This window comes from Ovis aries, chromosome 10, assembly GCF_016772045.2.
Source record: "Ovis aries strain OAR_USU_Benz2616 breed Rambouillet chromosome 10, ARS-UI_Ramb_v3.0, whole genome shotgun sequence".
NCBI lineage: Eukaryota > Metazoa > Chordata > Mammalia > Artiodactyla > Bovidae > Ovis > Ovis aries.
Window position 1 is genome coordinate 1926604 of NC_056063.1, and position 23844 is coordinate 1950447.

General features: G+C 35.6%; 1 protein-coding gene across 5 annotated transcripts in view; it reads right to left on the reverse strand.

Moving 5' to 3' along the window:
• Positions 1-23844, reverse strand: part of TDRD3 (tudor domain containing 3) — a 230561-nt gene that overhangs the window by 32313 nt on the left and 174404 nt on the right. For 4 of the 5 annotated variants that reach the window (XM_042254613.1, XM_015098037.3, XM_060394024.1 and 1 more), the window contains one exon: positions 22957-23082. In XM_042254613.1, the coding sequence (XP_042110547.1) occupies positions 22957-23082 (126 nt within the window). Of the gene's footprint in view, positions 1-12934; positions 13020-22956; positions 23083-23844 lie in introns of all 5 variants that reach the window. The other variant, XM_042254614.2, reaches the window with a different exon arrangement.

Consider the following 23844-nt stretch of genomic DNA (forward strand, 5'->3'; position numbering starts at 1 on the left):
TATGATATAATATAATAGTCAAATTTCACTTTCATCATCTATGGATAAGAGCAAGAAGGTCTCTTAAAAGCTGCACTGAAATGAGGAGGAAAAACCTGTCCAAGGTTAAACACTAATTTATGCAAAACCCCAGTTTTGATAAGAATCTTGTCAATGTCAAGGGGCAGGTACACCGATGGCAGGACAGGCTGAAAAGCTCTGTGTCAGAGCTAGGACAGAGGTCGCCAATTTATGAAGGCAGTTACAAACCACCAGACTGCGAAAGTGTGGAAGAAAATGATGGAAATTTTTATAACTTTGCAGTCAACACTACTGGCTTAAAAGATTGCAGTTCTTATACTTTATAAGAAAAACTAGTTTACTTTAAAAGGCTTGTAGATTTTTATATTAGGGCTATATTGTAAGATTCTTAAGACGAAAGTTCATTTTACTACTAATATTCAAACAGAAAATTTTAACAGAAAACATAAAAGGAAAAAAATTAATTTGAAGAAAAAGATGGTATAAGGAAGCAGTCTGAGTTTGCTTTCAAGAGCAATAGTTTGGGACAGAAATCCAGCTCCTCATCTGGAAGTTCCGATCAGTAAGTAATCGCTGCTGCAGTCAGTAATTCATCACTTTGAGGATGTGAACAATAAGGGAACCTGCTAGTTCTAAATTCTTGAAGAAAAATGAGAGAAATGCAACTAACAGTAATTAAGAACCTATATGTCAGGCATTTCAATCATTCAATCAACGAGCAAAATGTTTATTGAGCAGCTACTCTGTTCTTTATGACAATCAAAAGATTATGTATCTTGCCCAAGTTATGCTGTACTCTAAAATCCATGCTCTTTCCACATATCCCAGTGGACAGAGAGGACAAAGGAGAGATTGTGTTAAACTTTTAAAGGCTTATATAAATAGATCAAAATTAAGTCTCAATTACATTTTAAATACATCATGAAATTAATAAAACAAAATGAATGTACATCATTTAGGTGCTATAGGTCTTAATATAAAACATAAATTATCTACAATGCTATCTACTCTGAGCACTACCTACTATAAATGACTCAATGAGAGAATGAATTACCTCTAATGGCTACACTATGGATAAGCAGCTACAATACTTTAAATGAATTAGTGTTAAGTAAAGAACTTAGAATAATGCTGGGTACAACCTAAGTGTTCAATAAAGTTAGTTCATTAATGTTAACTCCATAAACATGCAGAAGACACCACCCTTATGGCAGAAAGCCAAGAGGAACTAAAGAGCCTCTTGATGAAAGTGAAAGAAGACAGTGAAAAAGCTGGCTTAAAACTCAACATTCAAAAAACGAAGATCATGGCATCCAGTCCCATCACCAAATAGATGGGGAAACGATGGAAACAGTGACAGACTTTGTTTTTTTGGGCTCCAAAATCACTGCAGATGGTGACTGCAGCCATGAAATTAAAAGATGCTCGCTCCCTGGAAGAAAAGCTTTGACCAACCTAGACAGCATATTAAAAAGCAGAGATATTACTTTGCTGACCAAGGTGCATATAGTCAAAACTGTGGTTTTTCCAATAGGTATGCATGAATGTAAGATTTGGACCATAAAGAAAGCTGAGTGCTGAAGAACTGATGCTTTTGAACTGTGGTGTTGGAGAAGACTCTTGAGAGTCCCTTGGGCAGCAAGAAGATCAAACTGGACAGTCCTAAAGGAAATCAGTCCTGAATATTCATTGAAGGACTGATGCTGAAGCTGAAGCTCCAATACTTTGCAAAGAACTGACTCATTAGAAAAGACCCTGAAGCTAGGAAAGATTGAAGGTGGGAGGAGAAGGGGATGACAGAGGATGAGATGGTTGGATGGCATCACCAACTCGATGGACATGAGTCTGAGCAAGCTCCAGGAGTTGGTGATGGACAGGGAAGCCTGGCATCCATGGGTTGCAAAGAGTTGGACATGACTAAGCAACTGAACTGAACTGAAAGTTAGCTCTGATTACTACTTCACAAGTATAAAGTTCTATTTTTTATAATGCCATATACAACACAGCCTTTCTTTTACTGGTTTGAGTCAAGTGATTTGACTGTATTATCCTAGTGAGTTATAGATGCTGAAAATACATAAGCCTAAATAAGCCTTTATGTGGCACTTTACATTTACAAAGTGATTTTACAATTATTGGCATTAATACCAATGTAATACAAAAGTGAGGCTAAGAATCTGATCAATTAGCAACATGTTCATTTTCCTTTTGTAGAAAAAAGTGAACCCAGAGGCAATCTTCTCTACTGAGACAAATCCTACCAGCTTACCAAACATAGTACATCTGTTTTTCAGTACCCATGGGGGACTGGTTCAGGATTGCTCCTTCATATAAAAATCTATGAGTGCTCAAGTCCCTTATAAAACTGACCCACACCCTTCTGTAGACTTTAAATCATCTCTAGAGTACTTATACTATCTATTACAATATAAATGCTATGTGAATAGTTGCCTGCATGCAGCAAAGTTAAGCTTTGCTTTTAGGAACTTTCTGTAATTTTCTTCAAATATTTTTTATTTATGGTTGGTGAAACCTGTGGATACAGAGGGCTCACTATAATTATCTTTATAAAATTCGTTCAACTGAATGTTCCCCCTCCCCCCGCAGGTATCTAGAGACATGGAATCTCCCCGGAAAATATTACTAATAAGAAGGAAAATTTAATAATGCAGTAAAATTCACCAATACAAATATCTCCATACAAGATTCTTCACATTAACTATTACATGTTTCAAGACATTTCTCCTCAGAGGCTTAGATGAATATAAATAATTTTGTGTTGTATATATAATTGGAAAGTTCTTAAATTTGCCTAAGAATTTATGATTATAATATATTTTAAATAAGGGATGTTCATCAATTTCATAATTTGGTAAATCTCATAGTAATCGTTTCTGTTTAATGAGTGCCATCACATTCCATGGCATAAACACAGAGACAGATTACTTCCCTGCTCTCTTAGGAAAAGTTGAAAATAAGTAGTTGAGGCTGTTTTTTTCAGAAACATTTATCAATATTTTGGTATAGAAGCAATGAAAAAGGACTGTTCACTTCAATGGCAGAACAAGCATATTCCATGGCAGCTTAGAAATTAACTCTGATTGTGAACAGCATATGTTCTTAACTGGTTTCATATTTGAATTTTGTTTTATAATTCCATAGCTAGACACTGGACTGGAAGAAACACAAGCTGGAATCAAGATTGCTGGGAGAAATATCAATAACCTCAGATATGCAGATGACACCACCCTTATGGCAGAAAGTGAAGAGGAACTCAAAAGCCTCTTGATGAAAGTGAAAGAGGAGAGTGAAAAAGTTGGCTTAAAGCTCAACATTCAGAAAATGAAGATCATGGCATCTGGTCCCATCACTTCAAGGGAAATAGATGGGGAAACAGTAGAAACAGTGTCAGACTTTATTTTTTGGGGTTCTGAAATCACTGCAGATGGTGATTGCAGCCATGAAATTAAAAGACGCTTACTCCTTGGAAAAAAAGTTATGACCAACCTAGATAGTATATTCAAAAGCAGAGACATTACTTTGCCGACTAAGATCCGTCTAGTTAAGGCTATAGTTTTTCCTGTGGTCATGTATGGATGTGAGAGTTGGACTGTGAAGAAGGCTGAGCACTGAAGAATTGATGCGTTTGAACTGTGGTGCTGGAGAAGACTCTTGAGAGTCCCTTGGACTGCAAGGAGATCCAACCAGTCCATTCTGAAGGAGATCAGCCCAGGGATTTCTTTGGAAGGAATGATGCTAAAGCTGAAGCTCCAGTACTTTGGACATCTCATGTGAAGAGTTGACTCATTGGAAAAGACTCTGATGCTGGCAGGGATTGGGGGCAGGAGGAGAAGGGGACGACCCAAGATGAGATGGCTGGATGGCATCACCGACTTGATGACGTGAGTCTGAGTGAACTCCGGGAGATGGTGATGGACAGGGAGGCCTGGCGTGCTGTGATTCAGGGGGTCGCAAGGAGTCAGACACGACCGAGCAACTGAACTGAACTGAACTGAACTAGCTAGACAACTCTTTGTCATGCAAAAATTATGATGAGCATTTAGAAAATATTTCCCTTATTTAAAACTGGTCTCTGTAAATAGGTCTGTTAAGAGATAGAAAAATCATAGATTAAGTTTTGAGAGATTGAGCAGCAGTTTTAAAACTTTTTATCTTATTTTCTTCTCTCCTTGCTTTGATAACCCACTCTAAATGAATGTTTTAGTAACTATCATGGTTTCTAAAACAATATCTCACATGCTTGCATGTGTTCACACCCAAACACACACAGAATCAGTGTCTTAGAATGCTCAAATACCCAATTAACATTCTTATCTATTCAATGTATTACTACCTGGCATGAAGATGAAGTCAAGAAGAGCTGAAACTTTGTTAACATTCCTAGGATTATACTAATGTTACTAGCAAGAGCTTAAAATCATCTTCTCAGGGTACTTTCCAATGCTGAATTCTGCTGAGGTCCTAGGGCAATAATATAATCACAACGACTGTACAGAATTTCAAATATCAGATCTCTAATGAGAACCTCTACTGAAAATCGGCTGGTTGGTTAACTTGTTAGTTTCTGCTTAATAAACATGTAAAGTTTTCTCATTTGTACATCGACTTAAACTTTTCTTGCGGCTACTAAGACTAGAAATTAAGGATGAACTGTCACAGAAAACTCCTGCTGTGAAAATAAAAACATTCTTGGTTAGCTTCTTCTCCCACTCTCCTGGGTGGTGTCTAATTTTTGTATCTCTTTCACACAGATATAGAGAACAGCTCCATGGATTCCAAGGGGGAAGGGAGTGTAAGAGGAATTGGGAGATTGGAATTGACATATATACACTATAGATTGTTGTTATTGTTGTTTAGTCGCTTTTGCGACCCCATGGACTATAGCCAACCAGGCTCCTCTGTCCATGGGATTTCCTAGGCAAGAATACTGAAGTGGGTTGCCATTTCCTTCTCCAGGAGATCTTCCCGACCCAGGGATCAGTTCCTCCTCTCTTGCACTGGCAGGTAGATTCTTAACCACTGAGCCCCCAGGGACGCCTGCACACTATTGTCACTATCTATAAAATAGATAACTAAAGAGAACATACTATATAGTACAGGGAACTCTATGTTCTGTGGTGACTTGACGAAAAGGAAATCCAAAAAGAGGAGATACATATACATATGCATAGCTGATTCAATTTGCTGTACAGTAGAAACACAACACTGTAAAGCAACTATACGCAAATAAAAATTTTAAAAAGATGTATCTTTACATCTCTCTTCGAAATTCTATTCTGACCCTCTTACTTTGAATAGATGACCTGCTTTTACTTGAGAGAGTAGTGTATTAGTGAAGAATTATTCACTTTCCTTCCTGGAAACCCAGCTGATAACATCATCCACACCTATATTGACTACTTCTCTCTCCTCTCTTTAGTACTCCTCAACATATCCAAAGTAACCTAAAGTGGTCATATCCCACCTTCTCATCACAGCCTGGACTTTTTAAAATCCTTACCCCTATTCTACAAGATTTCCTTCTTTCTTTTCTTCACTTTGCCTTTGATATAAACATCTTTGGGTTTTTACTGTAAGTTCCTTTACTACTTCTTCTCATCTTCTATCCTCTTTATCTTCATAACCAAGCTCTTATAAGAAGCTTATACTTTATTTTCTTATTTCCCACTTCCTCTCAAAAAACCACAAATTGCCTTGCACATCTAGCATTCTACTGAAAGTGCATTCCAACAGTCATCAGTACCTGCTGACTGCCAAATCCAACAGCACTTTCCAATCCCACCCCCTCGGCCTCCCTAGTGTTCTATACTGTGGATTAGGCGCCCTTCCTTACCACCCAGCCCCCGTCCTCCCAAGCTGCCACTGCTTCTCAATGTCCCTCCCACCCCTCACCTGTGAGATTCCCCCGAAGCTGACCCCTGTCCTTGCCTTTTCTCTTTTTACACGCTTTCTTTAGGCAATCTCACCCATACTCTTTATTTTTGCCTAGACTCTGATGACTCCAAAGTCCCCATCTCTTGCCTTAATTATTGCAATAACGAGTTTCCATGCTCTCTGCTTTCACTCAAGTCCATTTTCTATACCACAGGAAATAATCTCTTAAAGTAAAATCACATCATGACACTTCTCTACCTAAACTTCTCCACTGGTCCCTCTCCTGATCTATAACATTCCAGATACTTACTGTAACCCACCTGACTCTTCATCCTTCAACCCTACCTGCCTCTGTGCTCAGCCTTATCTACTGATACTTGCTACACCCAGACTATACTGCTGCCAAGATACCCCACCCTCCCATGTTCTCCTACACTCTTTGCTGTTCTCTCAACACTTGATTCCATTTCTTCCCCAAGCTAAGTCCTTCAAAACTTTCAACTTTTACATTAAACTTCATTCATTCAGATTTAACAAGCATTTATTGAAAGCCTATGTTTCAGGGACTGTTTGGAATGCTGAAGTACTAGCTGAGACAAAGTCCCTGTTCTCATAGAAATTTCACTTAGGAGCTGGAGGCAGGGGCAGGATATACAGAAAATAAAGCAGGGCAAAGCGGACAGAGGGTCTGTGTGATGGTTCACTGTTGTTTTATAATACGACAGTTGGGGAAGGCCTGGCCTCTTCTATGAGTCAGTTTTTGACTGAGTTAAGTATTTTCCATTTATTTCTGTTCTGTTTACAGTGAACTGATGGTGCTTTACTTGCCGGGCTCCTTTGCTAGTCTGACTCTCTTAGTGCAGACTGCTCATCTATGCATCCCATTGTTTAACACATAATCACTCTAAGGAAATGTGCTGTGCTGGGCACTGTTCGGGGTGGAGAGATAAAGTCATATAATAAGTGCTCCAAAAGCTTTTTGAATAGATTAATACATATTTGGAATTGTAAGTTAATAAAATATCCAATATAAAAATTTTGTTTTACACTTAATATTTTAATAATGTATCAGAAACTAAAAGAGAGACAAAGAGTCAGAGTATCGTTATTACATATTCCCAAAATGAAGAATGGCAACTAAGTACTGGCAGACCTCTGAGGTACTGCAGGTTTGGTTCCAGACCACTGCAATAAAGCGAATATCACAATAAAGGGTCATATAACTTTTGCTTTCCCAGTGCAATTCAAACTTATAGTTTTATATATATTGTAATATGTCTTTAAACGTGCAATAGCATTATGTCTAAAAAACCAAAGCACATACCTTACTTTGTTGCTAAAATATGCTATCATCTGAGCCTTCAATGAGTTGAAATCTTTTTACAATAGCAACATCAAAGATCACCACAACAAATATAATAATATTAGTAAAGTTTGAATTATTTTGAGAATTATCAAAATGTGACATAGAGACACAAACTGAACAGTGCTGGTGGGAAAGTGGTGCCAGGATACTTGCTCACCCCTTCATGGGCTACCGTCTTGTCAAGGCAGAGGGATTTGCATAACTCAGCGAAGCTATGAGCTATGCCATGCAGGGACACCCAAGACACACAGGATAGTGCACAGTTCGGGCAAAAGATGGTCCACTGGAGGAGGGAATGGCAAACCACTCCAGGTACTAGCCGTGAGAACCCCATGAACTGTATAAAAAGGCAAAAGATGTGACACCAGAAGGTGAGCCCCCAGGTCAGAAGGTGTCCAGTGTGCCACTGGGGAAGAGCGGAGGACAACTACTAACAGCTCCAAAAAGAACAAAGTGGCCAGGCCAAAGCAGAAACGATGCTCAGTTATGGATGTGTCTACTGATGAAAGTAAAAGCTGATGCTGTAAAGAACAGTATTGCATAGGAACCTGAAATATTAGGTCTATGAATCAAGATAAATCAGATGTGGTCAAGCAGGAGATGGCAAGGGTGAACATCTGAGGAATCAATGAACTAAAATGGACTGGAATGGGTGAATTTAACTCAGTTGAACATTATATCTACTACTATGGGTAAGAATCCCTTACAAGAAATGGAGTAGCCATCATAGCCAACAAGAGTCTGAAATGCAGTACTTGGGTGCAATCTTCAAAATGACAGAATGATTTTGGTTCATTTCCAAGGCAAACCATTCAACATCACAGTAATTCAAGTTTATGCCCCAACCACTGATGCCAAAGAAACTGAAGCTGATCAGTCCTATAAAGACATACAAGACCTTCTAGAACTAATACCAAAAAAATAAAGATGTCCTTTTCATCACAGGGGACTGGAACACAAAAGTAGGAAGTCAAGAGATACCTGGAGTAACAGGCAAGTTTGGCCTTGGAGTACAAAATGAAGCAGGGCAAAGGCTAACAGAACTCTGCCAAGAGACTGCACTGGTCATAGCAAACACCTTTTTCAACAACACAAGAGACAACTTTACAGATGAACATCACCAAATAGTCAAAAGTGAAATCAGACTGATTACATTCTTTATAGCTGAAGATGGAGAAGCTGTATACAGTCAGCAAAAACAAGATCTGGAGCTGACTGTGGCTCAGATCATCAGCTCCTCACAGCTAAATTCAAGGTTAAAACAAAGAAAGCGGCAAAAATCACTAGGCCAGTCAGGTTTGACTTAAATCAAATCCCCTATGAATATACAGTGGAGGTGATGAATATATTCAAGGGATTAGATGTAGTAAACAAGAGTGCCTGAAGAACTATGGACAGAGGTCCATATTATACAGGGAAGCGAATAAAATCATCTCAAAGAAAAAGAAACGTAAGAAGGGAAAGTGGTTGTCTGAGGAGGCTTTACAAATAGCAGAGGAAAGAAGAGAAGTGAAAAGCAAGGCAGAAAAGGAAAGGTACACCCAACTAAATGAAGATTTCCAGAGAACAGCAAGGAGAGACAAGAAGGCCTTCTTCGATGAACAACAAAGAAACAGAGGGAAAAAAAATCAGAAAGGGTAAGACTAGAGATCTCATCAAGAAAATTAGCATTATCAAAGGAACAGTTCATCCAAAGATGGGCAATACAAAGGACAGAAACCATAAAGACCTAATAGAAGCAAAAGAGATTAAGAAGAGATGGAAAGAATACATAGAAGAATTGCACAAGAAAGATTTTAATGACCTGGATAACCACAATGGTGTGGTCACTCACCGAGAGCCAGACATTCTGGAATGTGAAGTCAAGTGGGCTTTAGAGGGCACTGCTGCCTATGAAGCTAGTGGGGGTAATGGAATTCCAGTAGAGTCGTTTAAGATCCTAAAAGATGATTCTATTAAAGTGTTGCACTCAGTATGTAAGCAAACTTGGAAAAGTCAGCAATGGCCTCAGGACTGGAAAAGGTCCATCTTCATCCCAATTCCCAAGAAGGGCAGTACTAAAGAATGTTCACACCACCAGATAACTGCACTCATCTCCCATACCACTAAGGTTATGCTCAAAATCCTTCAAGCTAGGCTTTAGCATTACATTGAGGAAAGGCAGAGGAATCAGAGATCAAATTGCCAACATTTGTTGGATCATAGAGAAAGCAAGGGAATCAAAGAAAAACATCTACCCCTGTTTCATTGACTACGCTAAAGTCTTTGTGTGGATTATAGCAAACTGTGGAAAACTCTTGGATAGATGGGAATACCAGACCATCTTACCTGTCTCCTGAAAAACCTGTATGCAGATCAAGAAGCTAGAGACAGAACCCTGTATGGAACAACTGGTTCAGGATTGAGAAAGGAGTACAAGGTTGTTTATTATCACCTTGTTTATTTAACTTATACACCAAGCACATCATGGGAAATGCTGGGCTGGATAAGTTACAACTTGGAATCAAGACTGCTGGGAGAAATATTGCATCATCCGCATATCTGAGGTTGCAGATGATACCACTCTAGTGGCAGAAAGTGAAGAGGAACTAAAGAACCTCTTGTGAGAGTGAAGGAGGAGAGTGAAAAAGCTGGCTTGAAACTTCAGTATTAAAAAAACGAAGATCATGGCATCTGGTCCTGTCACCTCCTGGTAAAAGAAGGGGAAAAGGTAGAAGTAGTGACAGATTTCCTCTTCCAAGGTTCTAAAATCACTGTGGATAGTGACTGCAGCCATGAAATTAGAAGACAACTGCTTCTTGGCAAGAAAACTATCACAAACCTAAAGACATCACTTTGCCAACAAAGGTCCACATAGTCAAGGCTATGGTCTTTTAGGGCTTCCCTGGTGGCTCAGACGGTAAAGCGTCTGCCTGCAATGCGGGAGACCTGGGTTCGATTCCTGGGTCGGGAAGATCCCCTGGATAAGGAAATGGCAATCCACTCCAGCACTCTTGCCTGGAAAATCCCATGGATGGAGGAGCCTGATAGGCTACAGTCCATGGGGTCGCAAAGAGTCGGACACGACTGAGTGACTTCACTTCATGTTCTTTCCAGTAGTCATGTACAGATGTGAGAGCTGGACAATAGAGAAGGCAGAGTGCCGAAGAATTGATGCTTTTGAACTGTGGTGTTGGAGAAGAGTCCTGAGGAAAAGAAGGTGATCAAACCAGTCAGTCTTGAAAGGAAATCAACCCTGAATCCTCTTTGGAAGGACTGATGCTGAAGCTGAAGCTCCAATACTTCAGCCACCTGATGGGAACAGCTGACTCACTGGAAAAGACCCTGATGCTGGGAAGATTGAAGGCAGAAGGAGAAGGGCAAGACAGAAGACGAGATGGTTGGATGGCATCACTGATTTACTGGACATGAACTTGGACAAACTCCAGGAGATTGTGAGGGACAGGGAAGCCTGGCATGCTGAAGTTCCTGGGGTCACAAAGAGTCAGACACAACTTGGCAATAGAACAACAGACTTGCTTGAACAGGGTTGTCACAAACCTTCAACTTGTGGGAAAAAAAATGTAGCATCTGCAAAGCATAATAAAGTGAAGTGCAATAAAAGGTATGCCTGTATTGATTAAATAAACATTTCATAGAAGAAATGCATTTTTCTAAGCATTTGAAAGCATGTGGGAGAGAGAATTCTGAAGGTGTTTAAGTGTTCTGGGAATAGTGTTATCAAGAGAGAATTTTGAAATGAATTGGAAAGTAGGCTATAAGGACAAACTGAATGAAGGTGGTAATTTGCACTAGTTTAGTTGTAGGAGTATTTCATGTATTAATTATAGACAGAAACAAGCTCAAAGATCATGGTAAATTATCATGGAAAACCATAATTATGTTGCTGTTTAACCTCAATGAAGGCAAAATTAGAAAAAAATTATGTTTTTATTCATCTTACTCTTTTAAACTCCCATTATTTTCAGATCCTTTTTGCAAATTTTAACAATTTTAGACTAAAATTCCCTACTCATGATCAACTTTCCTCATGCTAATTTTATTTTGCTTGCTGTTACTTTTTCAAATAAAAAAATGTACTACAAAATTATAGAAAGGTTATAAAACTGAAAATAAGTATATACATATATCCAGAGTCTGTACATAATTCTACTACATACACTATCACTAGTGTATAAGTGATAGTGAGTATATTTTCCAGTCCTTTAGGAAGATTCTAGTTTCTCCTATTATCATATTGCTACAAGAATCATCTCTCAGAAATGCACTTATTCCTTTTCTCTTTTCCTAGCAGAGATTAACAACTGTGAGACTATTAAAGAACAGAAACACTTTTAAGACTCTAAAAAATCAGAAAGATTACATCAATTAAAACTGCCATCAGCAATGTGTAAGAGTACTCACATCACTTCATCTTTGCCAGCATGAACACTATCATTTAAAATTTTCCCCATTAATTCACACATTTAACACTGTACTTAACTGTTTCAATTTGCATTTGAATTCATACCAGAATTCAATATTTTAAATTTTTAGTTATGAAAGATGACACCGCTACTTCAGCAAGAAACCATGTTAAGCATAAGTCAATGGTTCAAGGCCATAAAAATAAAATAATTATGATTTTAAGACATTTAATCTAATCACAATAGGAGTAATGGTTATTGTGCTCCATGGTAATCAGGTATTAATGGCAAGCAGTTCACATAAGGGGCTATTAATACTATTATTGACACATAGCCAAATCAAGCATTCTTAGATTATGGGGAAGGTTGGGTCAGATTAGAAGCTCTCATGCCCTCTTAAAGATCCCTTGATCTGAAATCAGATGTCACACAGAAGGCAAATTCTCCTTCCTATTAGCTCCATGCAGCCTCTATCAACTGAGCACCCAGTAAAGATAACAGGTGTTATAAATTTAGTTTGGCTGAGGGAGGCTAGAGTTTACTGAAAATCAAAGACGACGTGAACTCCAAGAGCTGACCAAAGAAATGGCCACTAAATCCCTTGTCTCTTCCCTATGATTACTCTTCAAGTTAGGATCTAGGAGTTCAATGACATTTCTGAAGATCTTTGAACTATTTCCATCTCCTTTCCCACAGAGAAAAAGAGGACAAGAGGCATAATCATACTCTCATGTACTCAGTCAACCTTACTAACAGAGAAGTGATCTGGGTAATGTAATTTAAGGGACTTCCTTCTGCCAACACTATCTCCAAACTGCCACACATTGGAGATTCTTTGACATTTCTAAGCACATAATTCTGAGATTAAAGAAGAAAGGTGAGAGTGGGAAGGGTGAAAGGGGTTAGCAAACCCACACTCTACAGTGAAAATTAATTTAACCAGCATGGTTTTATAGTCTTAGAATACCTTAACTCTGAAGAATGCAGAGGATAGGAATGAGAGTTCCAATATGGAGAGGACATAGGGAAAAGCAAAAGGAGCTGTCACTTTTGGCTGCTTTAAAAATGCAGAGACAAGGATACTAGACTACAGAAGAACTGGGAAGAAGAAGGCCAGGTTATGATAATAACATTTTCATTTTCTGTAGACCTATGGAGTTTACAAAGCACAAGTCCAGTGATCATATTACCTAATCCTCACCATAACTGCACTAAAACTGAGACCCAGAGACAGGAAACAACTTACCCAAAGTCAGTCACAGGATGTAAGAGGCAGAGCTGGGGCGTGACACAGGCCTTCTGACTTCTGTGCATCTCCAGCTCCCCTGGAGCTAGAGCAGGGCAAAAAGGGAGGTGGGAGTGATCTGCCCAAGACCAGTTCCGCCCTCTCCCCTTCTTTCAAAGGCCATGCTGAGCCGACATATGACTCTCTCAGGGACCCCTTCACATCAAATTCTTTCAGGATAAAGCACTCAGAATCTGAAAATGTTTCTCAACCTTGGGTCCAAGAATGGCAATCGGAAGTAAACAATGTCAGAAGTATTTTTGGCTGAAGTTTGCCATTTATGTGAAATTTATTAGAACTTCAAAGCATAGCAATTCTCATTTCAGAAAGCAAAACTTATTTTTATAATTGAGATTATTTAAAGTTGTCTTGTTCAAAATTTTTTTGTTTCAGTCCAACCTTTGAAACTATTATGAAAATTATTTTGAAAAATGTTTGAGAACCAAGATACCAAATCTACATTTTACCTTCTCTGTGGTCATTTTTTTTCCCACCTTAATCTTCCCTCAGTCATTACTATCATTAAATCAATTCTACTCATTAGAATTAATACAATATTCAGCTTTTCATAGCCGATTTTAAGTGTTTTCAATGACTCAATGGGAAAATGTGCATATCTTCTTGAAATATAAATCTTACATTCATTTCTAAATTATATCTAAAATGATTTTATTGTAGCCTTTTATAAGAAATCTTCAGTAACAAAATTTAGAGTTCTCAGCCTCAAGTTTCTTATATTTCTCTTTAATTTTTCTTAGGGAATTATATATTTAACTTCTCATCTGGACTGGTTACATTTAAGTTTAAAACACGGTCAGTGAAAATTTTTACTTTGTTTTGCTTATTTCCTAAGAATACAAGCATATGATTTAAATTGTCTGGGTATGTGACCAATGTTTTATCATTTCTAGATCATTTTGTAATTAGCTCCACTACATCTCAGTCTCTAATAGGTTTTTTATTTATGAGAACAACTATCAGTAAGGCCAAGTTCTTAGTACGCATTAATACTAATAAGGGCACATAAAAAGATCAGGGATATCTTTATTTGTGACCAAAGCTTTTAGAGCCTTTCTGAACGAATACTCACAAGTTCTTGATCTGTAATTCATTTGAATACTGATGATCAAATTCAGGAATTTTTTAATAAGATTTATACTACCTGATCACTTTAGAAGAAAACAATACACGAGAATACACTTCTCCATGTTATTTTAAGCCTTTTAGTAAAGGAGTAATCCAAATGTTGAAACAAAACAGAATTTTTCATCTTTCAGGAATCTTCTTCGTCACTTAATGTCTACATGCTCAGTGGAATTAACCTGCTTTGATACTTTCTTTTGATTCAGTAGCCAATTGTCAGCTTAACAAAAACAGGGATTTCAGATTTAGCTTTAGCTTATTGGAGAATAACAAACAAACAAATGATGAAAATGCCTTACTGCTGGAATATAAAAATATCATGTGGGTTATTAGGCAAAAATTATAGAAAAAGAAAACCCAGCAATATTATAAAAGCCACAATGTGAGTCTTCATAAATGATAATTTTAGAAAGTCTTTAACTTAGCACATGAAAGTTTCTAGAATTAGAATTAAGTTAAAATAAAATTAAAAGACCAGTGAGTTGTGTATAATGACATGTAAAAAAGGATCCCAATTTTATCATTATGTAATAAAACACTACTACTAAAAGCATATGTGCTTAGAAGGGAAATAAAATTTCAGAGATATATTTTGTCCTCTATTAAAGAGAATTTGCCTTTTATTCTATCTGTAATATAAAAATATACTATTATGTTATAATAAGTCTAGAAAATCCAAAACAATGTTTCTTAAGTCTTCAATCTATTTTATATGGAAAATCTGAAAACTAGAAAGAAGAGCTATGATTTTTTCAAAAGTACCTCTTGTAGACTTTATATAACAGATTTTATACAGGAAAAAAAGAGGAGGGCTCCATGACCAAATAAGTTTGTGAATCAATAGACACTACATATGTCTCTCTCTTGGAAATTTAAAATACATATTAACATGCTACTGACTCAAAGACATTCTATAATTAAAACTGTACTTAATTTTTTAGCCCAGCATTTTCCAAATTTATTTAACCAGGAAGCAGAACTAACCCTGAACTAGATGGACTAGGCATGAAGACGTATGTACAAAAATACAATAACTTTTTAATCCTTATGATGATCTGAGCTGCTCAACTAGAACATTATCATTATGTTTAGTCCTAACAAACTACATTTTTTTTTAAAGGCAAATTCTCACTATTGCAGTACTTCCTGTCCCTTCCGAATGGGGCTCTTAGCCAATGATAGGCCACTACTAATGGAGTTATTTCAAGCCAACATATAAAACTCTTGCCAGTAGTTTCCAAATTTAACAGAACTGGAAGCTATAACAGAGAGCTTCTCACAAGGCAGATCAACTCCACTCCTTTCCTAGAAGTGTGATAGTGAAGCCTACTGCACATGATTATAGAATAAATAGTATAGGTCCAGTAAAGTTCAGGAAATTAGGATCAGTAGGAAGGATGACCAACTACATCAAGAGGCCAACTACATACCACCCACTAAAGGTAAAAAGAAAATACAGTTTAAAAAACAAAGTCAAAAATACAATGGTGTTTAAGAAATAGAATGAAAACACATAGAGATAACTAATAAATGATATGAAAAAAAGCAAGAGTATAAGAGAACACAAATGACTATGTAAGGTTAAAAAAAGAAAATGGACCACTCATTATGGTGTGCAATCAAACATGTATCCTAAGTCCCCTTTCAGCCCATCACCAATCAAGGGTCATAACTACTGATTTTAGAACTGAAAAGATACACTGCAGGAGCTCCATTTGAAAGGGAATAAATTCTGTATTGCAATGAGCAACATATTTTTGTACCTTTTAGGTACAGATAGAATAAAAAACAGAACTGTGTGCAGTTTGTTTGTTTTTTTTTAATTCAATAACAATGCCTCTTCAGATTTATAAAAATCTTTAAAATATACTGACATTAGTGCCAAGTCAAGGCACATGCCCAGTATAAAAATAACATGTTTGGGAGTAAGAAATAAAATAAAACAAAAATATTCCTCAAATTCATTTATTTTACTACTTTATTATCAGTGTATTGGTAAATATTCTGCATATATACATTAAAGAATGATAAAATTGAGTGCAGTTTGAAATTACAGTTTTAAAAGTCCTGATAAATAAAGTAAATGAAACAATTAACATTTATGCTTGAAAGAGAACATATCTTGGGCTGACCAAATCAAAAATGTCAAAGGAAAAGATAAGTCATCTGACAATCCTAGCCCCCTTAGGCTGTAGATTACTTCCAGGATGCCTCCTTAAGATTACTTTGAGGAAAAATCAAAATTACATATTATTTAGCATAAACCTAAAGCATCTTAAATTTACTTCTCCATTGACCAGTGCCACACTTCCATGCTTTAAGTTGCTATTAATAAAGGGGAGACTTAGAAGATAAAAGATTAACATATCTTCTGATACTATTCATGTACACAAAAAATTGCTGTAGATTTTTCAATTATGCTAACTTGATTCTTAATATTTAAATAACATAAGGTTTAAAGTGTTTTATGAATTATAATTGAAATTAGAAACAAAAAAGCACATCTTAGGCAACCCCCTACCATGTTATTTTACTTTGTTATTTTTACCTTCAGTAAAAAGGAAAATGAAATAATTACATGACATACTTTCATTGCTTAATAAAGGAAAACTCAGATCACCAGAAACTTTTTAAAGATGCTTTTATATAGCATCTTTAGCCTTTTGAATAGATTATAATATATTAAATTATCAGATAGCAAAATTCAAGTGGTACTTTAGTACTTGTTCTTCAAATAGCATACTATTTTCTGAGGAGTAATTAAAGTGGTGAAATAAAGTATCTCTTGAATAATGTAGCCCAGTCAAAACTAGATCCTGAAGATTTTCATAATAATCTCTTACGTTTCATAATAATCTTAAATTCACAAACTGAATTTGGGATTCAGGACATAGACATCAATGTATATCTAAGTTGATATATCATGTATATATCAATGTATATATTGATATATCAATGTATATGGCATGCATTTTTGAATGAATCATCTCTCCCTCTATGCAGAAGCTTTCATATCTCCAGTAAAGTCCTTTTGTATGATCCACAATCTCCTGTGGGAATTCTGAAAAGCTGAATGGCAGATTAAGAAATAAATAAGGCATATCTAATACAACCAAATTTTATTAAAACTGATCTAAAAGACATTGCATGGAAATGCCCAAGTTCTATCACCTATAATCTGAAAATTATGTTCTTAAATGCAGCTAAGACAGCTACACTCTTTTTGATTTACTCTGTGTTTATATTGCAAAAGAGAAAGAGCACTGCTTACACAGAAATTTTTGAAAGGGAAGTATCCCAAAAATATGTACAGTGGAAGAAAATGTATTACAGTATTTCACTGACTTTACTCAAATTATGCAGAAATTTAAGTATGGTAAATTATACCCATTAATTTATTTAAGAATTTATTAGCAGAAATGAAAAATCTTCTGGACTATGATCAAATATGTGCCTGTACTTTTTACAGGATACTAACGCAGAATCTCACTGTTACATAATTCTAATTTCTCTTTGAAGTTAATGGTTTCTATAACAATTATGCCCTTTTTAATACTTGTTATGATCTTTTGATATCAAATACACACGAGATATAGCCTAACTTTATCCCTATATCTTTAAAATTTCTAACATGACCTTGTTATAATACATTTAAGATTCATTTTTAATTCATTAGTTTGCATATCACAATTCTCTATCTCCTTTCTCATTAAATAGGTTAGGAATGGGGGGGTTATATGTTTCTCTTTAGTATTTCTATTAGTGGTAGAATACTTCATGGCTTTTTATTAACATTATTTGAATTTGGAAAGGTAATTTTCAAATTTGCCTCCCAGGGTGACATTATAATATAAACTTTGTACAAAAAGTAAAAGTTGAGATTAATAGTTCTTTTTGTAATGTATGCTAAAATTTAAAAATATATATAATTATTTAAAAAAGAAATCCAAACCTACCTAAAAGGAAATTTACTTTTTAAATAGATAAAATCAATAAGAAATTTTAAACAAATAAAATTCATTAAATCATACTTTCTTCTTCCATAATTTATCTTCAAATAAGGAGAAATAAAATATAGACCTTAAACATTATTAAAATTAAAATATCAATAAACAAGATTTTTCCCACTTATATCTTCTTTTAAAGCTTCAAGAGGTAAATGAAGACTCTCACAAGATATTTAAGTTTGTTTCACACAATTGGAAATATAACTTTCACTAACTTTGTGTAGTACACAGAACTTCTGTGTGTTCTGAGTACTAACATATACCCCTCACCCAGAACAATACCTAGCACCTAAACAGACAGATATGCAGTATTTATAGAATAAAACTAATCTATACAATAAATTTTATAGTTGGAAGAATGGCTGAACAAAGATCTTTTCCTCATAGTATAACACCATGAAACTTCAAAAAGTTTAGAAATCAGTATGTTCTAAAATATTTCTTGGGATATAAAAGTCTCAGTGGCATACAAGTCATAAATATTCTGGGAAAATCAGGACTTGACACTATCTTTCCAGATTTAGATAAGTAACTCAGAAAGAACACCACTCCGAAAGCACAAAAGATTTGTCTGAGCAGCAGCACCAGAGTATTTTAAAGAGTAATTCCAAGTGGCCTGTGGCATCTTTTTACTGTTTTCCTGATATTAGTTTTAGAGTTAAAATGAGTAAATTTGGAAACAGCTGCACAAAACATAAATAGGTTTCCTTTGCCCCTAATGTTTCACACACAGTGGTCAAGAAAATAAAACAGAATTATGGTTTTCTCCCTATACAGTTTTACAAATAATATGAAATTGCAAATGATTCATTTACTTTGGTAAAATAAAGAAAATCCTGCAACATACAAAGAACATTAAAAATTATAGGATTTATCCAGTTAAGAATGAGCTGTGAATCTCACATTATGTTGATAGTTTAATCGAGCTGGAAGAAAAAAATCAAGGATGACAGAACAAAAAGTTCAGTAGATCAGTTTGGAGGAAACAAAGTATTTAATCATAATCAGAATGTATACTTTCATCACCTAATATATCATCACTGTGTATGCTCTGAAAATATACAAATAGATGGGGAAACTAGAAATTTGTCTACAGACAGATTTAAGGCAAATAGCTCTTAAACTACATGAAGAAAAAAAATTAACACTTAACCTATTAATTTGATTTTTGTCTTAATTTTCCAAAAGAGAGTATTAACTTAGTCATTGAGTCTCTTAATATTTCATGCTTTTATTTAATAATTCATCCTTACACCTTTAAGACAATACAGACAACCGATTCCTATAAAGATTTTTGGTGCATATGCAGACTTCTTGGTTGTATTATTTTTCCTGCAAACTATTAAAAAAATCTCAATGAATGCTCATTGCTGTATTTAGGAAGACAAGAAATTTTCCAAAATCTTATGGCAGTAACAAACATAAAGCTTAATTAGACATATGAAATCATTTCACAATTAAAAACAGTAATGTACATATGTAGCATAAGAGTTAAAAAAATTAAAAACTATACAATCCACAGTGTGAGTAAATAACTCTGCTAAGGCTTCTATCAGCCTCACCTTACCTTTGTAGCCCTTTAATGTTTCTAGTATGACATGAATTAGAGTTTCCTTCTTATTGGTATAGTGAATGTTTCACTTTGATTAACTTAGAATTTGTTATAATTCCAAAGTTACAAAAAGAAAAAGTGCTCACAGACCCCAATATTAGTCCTCTCAGAGGATAATGGAATGATACACTAATTCTGTGTTAAATGTACTGACAGTCACACTGATTGTTTTTCTTCAGAGGCTTTTTATGTATATGGACACATACCTCTTTTTTTTTTTTTTTTTTAGTGGAGATGAGTGAAAATATGTTAAGGTGTGCCTTCTATTCAAAAAGGAGCTGCATCTACAACTAAGTCAATTATTCCATAGATGAGGAAGAAAAGATGATCTTATCTCAATAATACTGTTTATGATCCAAAAATATTTGTTATATTAATTCATGCAAAAGCATAAAACATCAACAATCACTTGATTATTTGTATTAGGAAAAAAGAAATACCAGAATCTCCAAAATATTTAATAATACTATCCTGCCTCTTCCTGCAAAATATTTCATGGATCTTATTGGGAAGAACCCCTGGAGCAGGGCATGGCAACTCACTCTGGTATTCTTGCCTGGAGAATTGTATGGACAGAGGAGCCTGGCAGGCTATTAGTCCATAGGGTTGCAAAGACTTGGACACGACTGAAGTGACTTAGCACAGCATGAAAGATTTTTAACTGAAGAAAAAGTAAACAAGTTAAAAAAATAGCACAGTAAAGCCTAGATGAGGTACGGAGAACATGAAAGTACTGCTGTGGTTCAGAATCACTACATGGGCTATCACATGTGATACATTTATTGTTCAGCCAAGTTTACAAAGGCCTAAAATCAATAAAACAATGAGGACTATTAAAGAGGAAAAAGGAAATATCACTGACTTAGAAAAAGATCACTTGGCACCAAACACCTCTGAGTAGAAGAGCTACAATGAGGAATAAGAAAGGTGCTTAACAGCTATGTCTACTCTGGAACAGAAAAAGGAAGTAGAGAGGAAACAAAGTAAGGAAACTTAAATTTTTTTTAGGGAGAAAAGAATGAACTTAATCTCTTATTAAATCTCCTAAAAAAACACTAAATGTAAAACTTTTATTTTGACTCTGTAGTGGCTAACATGGGAATCACATGATGAATAACAAACCTGGGCTCACCTTCTAGAAATACAGACTCAATAAATAGACAATTGCATTAAGATGTGAGCACTGACTTTAAAAAAAGAGAATAAAAATAGCCATTATGTGGGAATCAAAAGGGCAAAAGATATAGTTATACCAAGTTTCTCCAAGAAAATATATAAATTAGACAGTAATGTAATTAGGGAAAAAGCAGCTAAACTTTAGAGAATGAGAGTGAGAGAAAGGATCTCTTACTTAATTATACAGCATAAGATATGAATGTTATACTTTAAAATATGAAACAATAAGCTACCTAGAATATGATCAATTTTCTGAAATAAAATGGTCAAGAAAAAATATCCATGGGCCCAAATATGATTACTGCTACTAGATTTTCGTTATAGCTTTATTTATCTTCTTTTTTTGGGGGGGTGAAGTGGGCAATGACCCTGAGGTCATGACAGGAAAATCTAGAAGGATCAAAACTAAATCAAAAGAAGTTCATAAGAAAACAAGTATGCTACAATGATGAAGGCTACTGTCTAAATGATATAATTTTCTAGTATATCTTTATATTTTAGGGAAGCAGCAACAAATCAGGTTTCTAGTAATAAGTAGAAATAGCAATAACCTCAGATATGCAGATGACACCACCCTTATGGCAGAAAGTGAAGAGGAACTAAAAAGCCTCTCGATGAAAGTGAAACAGGAGAATGAAAAAGTTGGCTTAAAGCTCAATATTCAGAAAATGAAGATCATGGCATCTGGTCTCATCACTTGATGGGAATACATGGGGAAACAGGGGAAACAGTGTCAGACTTTATGCTTTTAGGCTCCAAAATCACTGCAGATGGTGACTGCAGCCATGAAATTAAAAGACGCTTACTCCTTGGAAGGAAAGCTATGACCAACCTAGATAGCATATTCAAAAGCAGAGACATTACTTTGCCAACAAAGGTCCGTCTAGTCAAGGCTATGGTTTTTCCAGTAGTCATGTATGGATGTGAGAGTTGGACTGTGAAGAAAGCTGAGCACCAAAGAATTGATGCTTTTGAACTGTGGTGTTGGAGAAGACTCTTGAGAGTCCCCTGGACTGCAAGGAGATCCATCCAGTCCATTCTACAGGAGATCAGCCCTTGGTGTTCATTGGAAGGACTGATGCTAAAGCTGAAGCTCCAATACTTTGGCCACCTTATGTGAAGAGTTGACTCATTGGAAAAGACTGATGCTGGGAGGGACTGGTGGCAGGAAGAGGAGGGGACGACAGAGGATGAGATAGCTGGATGGCATCACTGACTTGATGGACATGAGTTTGAGTGAATTCCACGAGTTGGTGATGGACAGGGAGGCCTGGCGTGCTATGATTCATGGTGTCGCAGAGTCGGACATGACTGAGCGACTGAACTGAACTGAACCCACAAATTAGAGACAGAAATTTGTAAAAAAAAATCTGTGTTAAACAAATCCTAATATGCTTTGTCCTCTTGTTTTTGCCTAAATGTAGAGACTCTATGTAAAGTTACATAAATCTTGTATACAATGGACTCCAGGAGGTCAATACTATCTAAATTATATCAACAAAACTGTCAGTTTTGACATAACATTTGGCAACAAAATTAAATATTATTCAACAAAGATATTTAAATTTAATCTGTACATGTACATATATGTGTAGTAAATGCATATGAATTCATATATAATTTAAAGTGTTTTTCTTAATTTTACATTTAACTAAAATAATAAAGATTATACATGTATCCAGAAGAGATTTAAATTTGACAATTGCTGGACATAATTTAGTCAAATTTAAATAGTAACAAACTGGGAAAGAATAAAATATGCATAAAGACTCATAAAAACACATACACATTTTTGGCAAACATAAATAAGGGCACTTATCGCCAAACATAATATAACAAAGCATTATATAAAAGAAGTAATTGCAATGCACTCATTCTTACTGTAGCTTAAGGTAATTATTAATTAAAACCTTACTTTAGGAGTAGCCAGTTTTAAACAAAACATTTTTCCACTGGAAAATTTAGTATTGCTATGACTAATCTTTCAGAGCTATTTATTTCCTTCAAAACAGCTTATGTCTTTGTATATAATTTGGATCACATACCCATGCCTCTGACTGAATGGGCCTCATGTTGCTTAGTAGCACCTCTTCATAGTTTCCATAATCAATGAATTTAACAACTGCTGTCATACCTGAAGAATGAAGAGCTTCAACTTCTGCTCGGTAAAACTGAGGAGACAAAAAGGAGTTTTAAATAGGACGATCAACGTTGTCTAGATAAGATGATGCATGATGGAAATAAAAATACTTGAAATGTTACAATGTTAGTATTTTTTGAAAGCTCATTTTTAAATCAATTGTATTGCGATATCATTGTATTAGCTTTAAGTGGAAAACATAATAATCTGATATATGTATATATTGTGAAATGACCACCACAATAAGTCTAGTTAGTGTCCATCACCACAAATGGTTATATTTTTTCCTTAGGATGAAAACTTTAAAGATATGAATCTGTTAGCTAAGATATAAATTCTCTTAGCAACTTTGAAATATACAATATTAAAAAAAAAAATTTTTAAGATAATGCATTTTTAATTTATTCTAATTGGAGGATAATTACGTTACAATATTGTTATGGTTTTTGCCATACATCAACATGAATCAGCCACAGGGGCACATGTGTCTCCCCATCTGAACCCCTCTTCCCACTTTCCTGCCCACCCCATCCCTTAAGTTATCCCAGAGCATGGGCTTTGAGCCCTGCGTCATGCATCGAACCTGCACTGGTTATCTATTTTACATTGGTAATACACATGCTTCAGTGTCATTCTCTCAAATCATCCCACCCTCACTTTCTCCCACAGAGTCCAAAATTTACTTTTGGATAATCATAAATCGGCTAAGAAAAAGAGAGATTCTCTTATCTGTGTGAGTTCTGACATACACTGAGCAGTAGTAAGATTTCAGAACCAAGAGGATCAGTAGAGA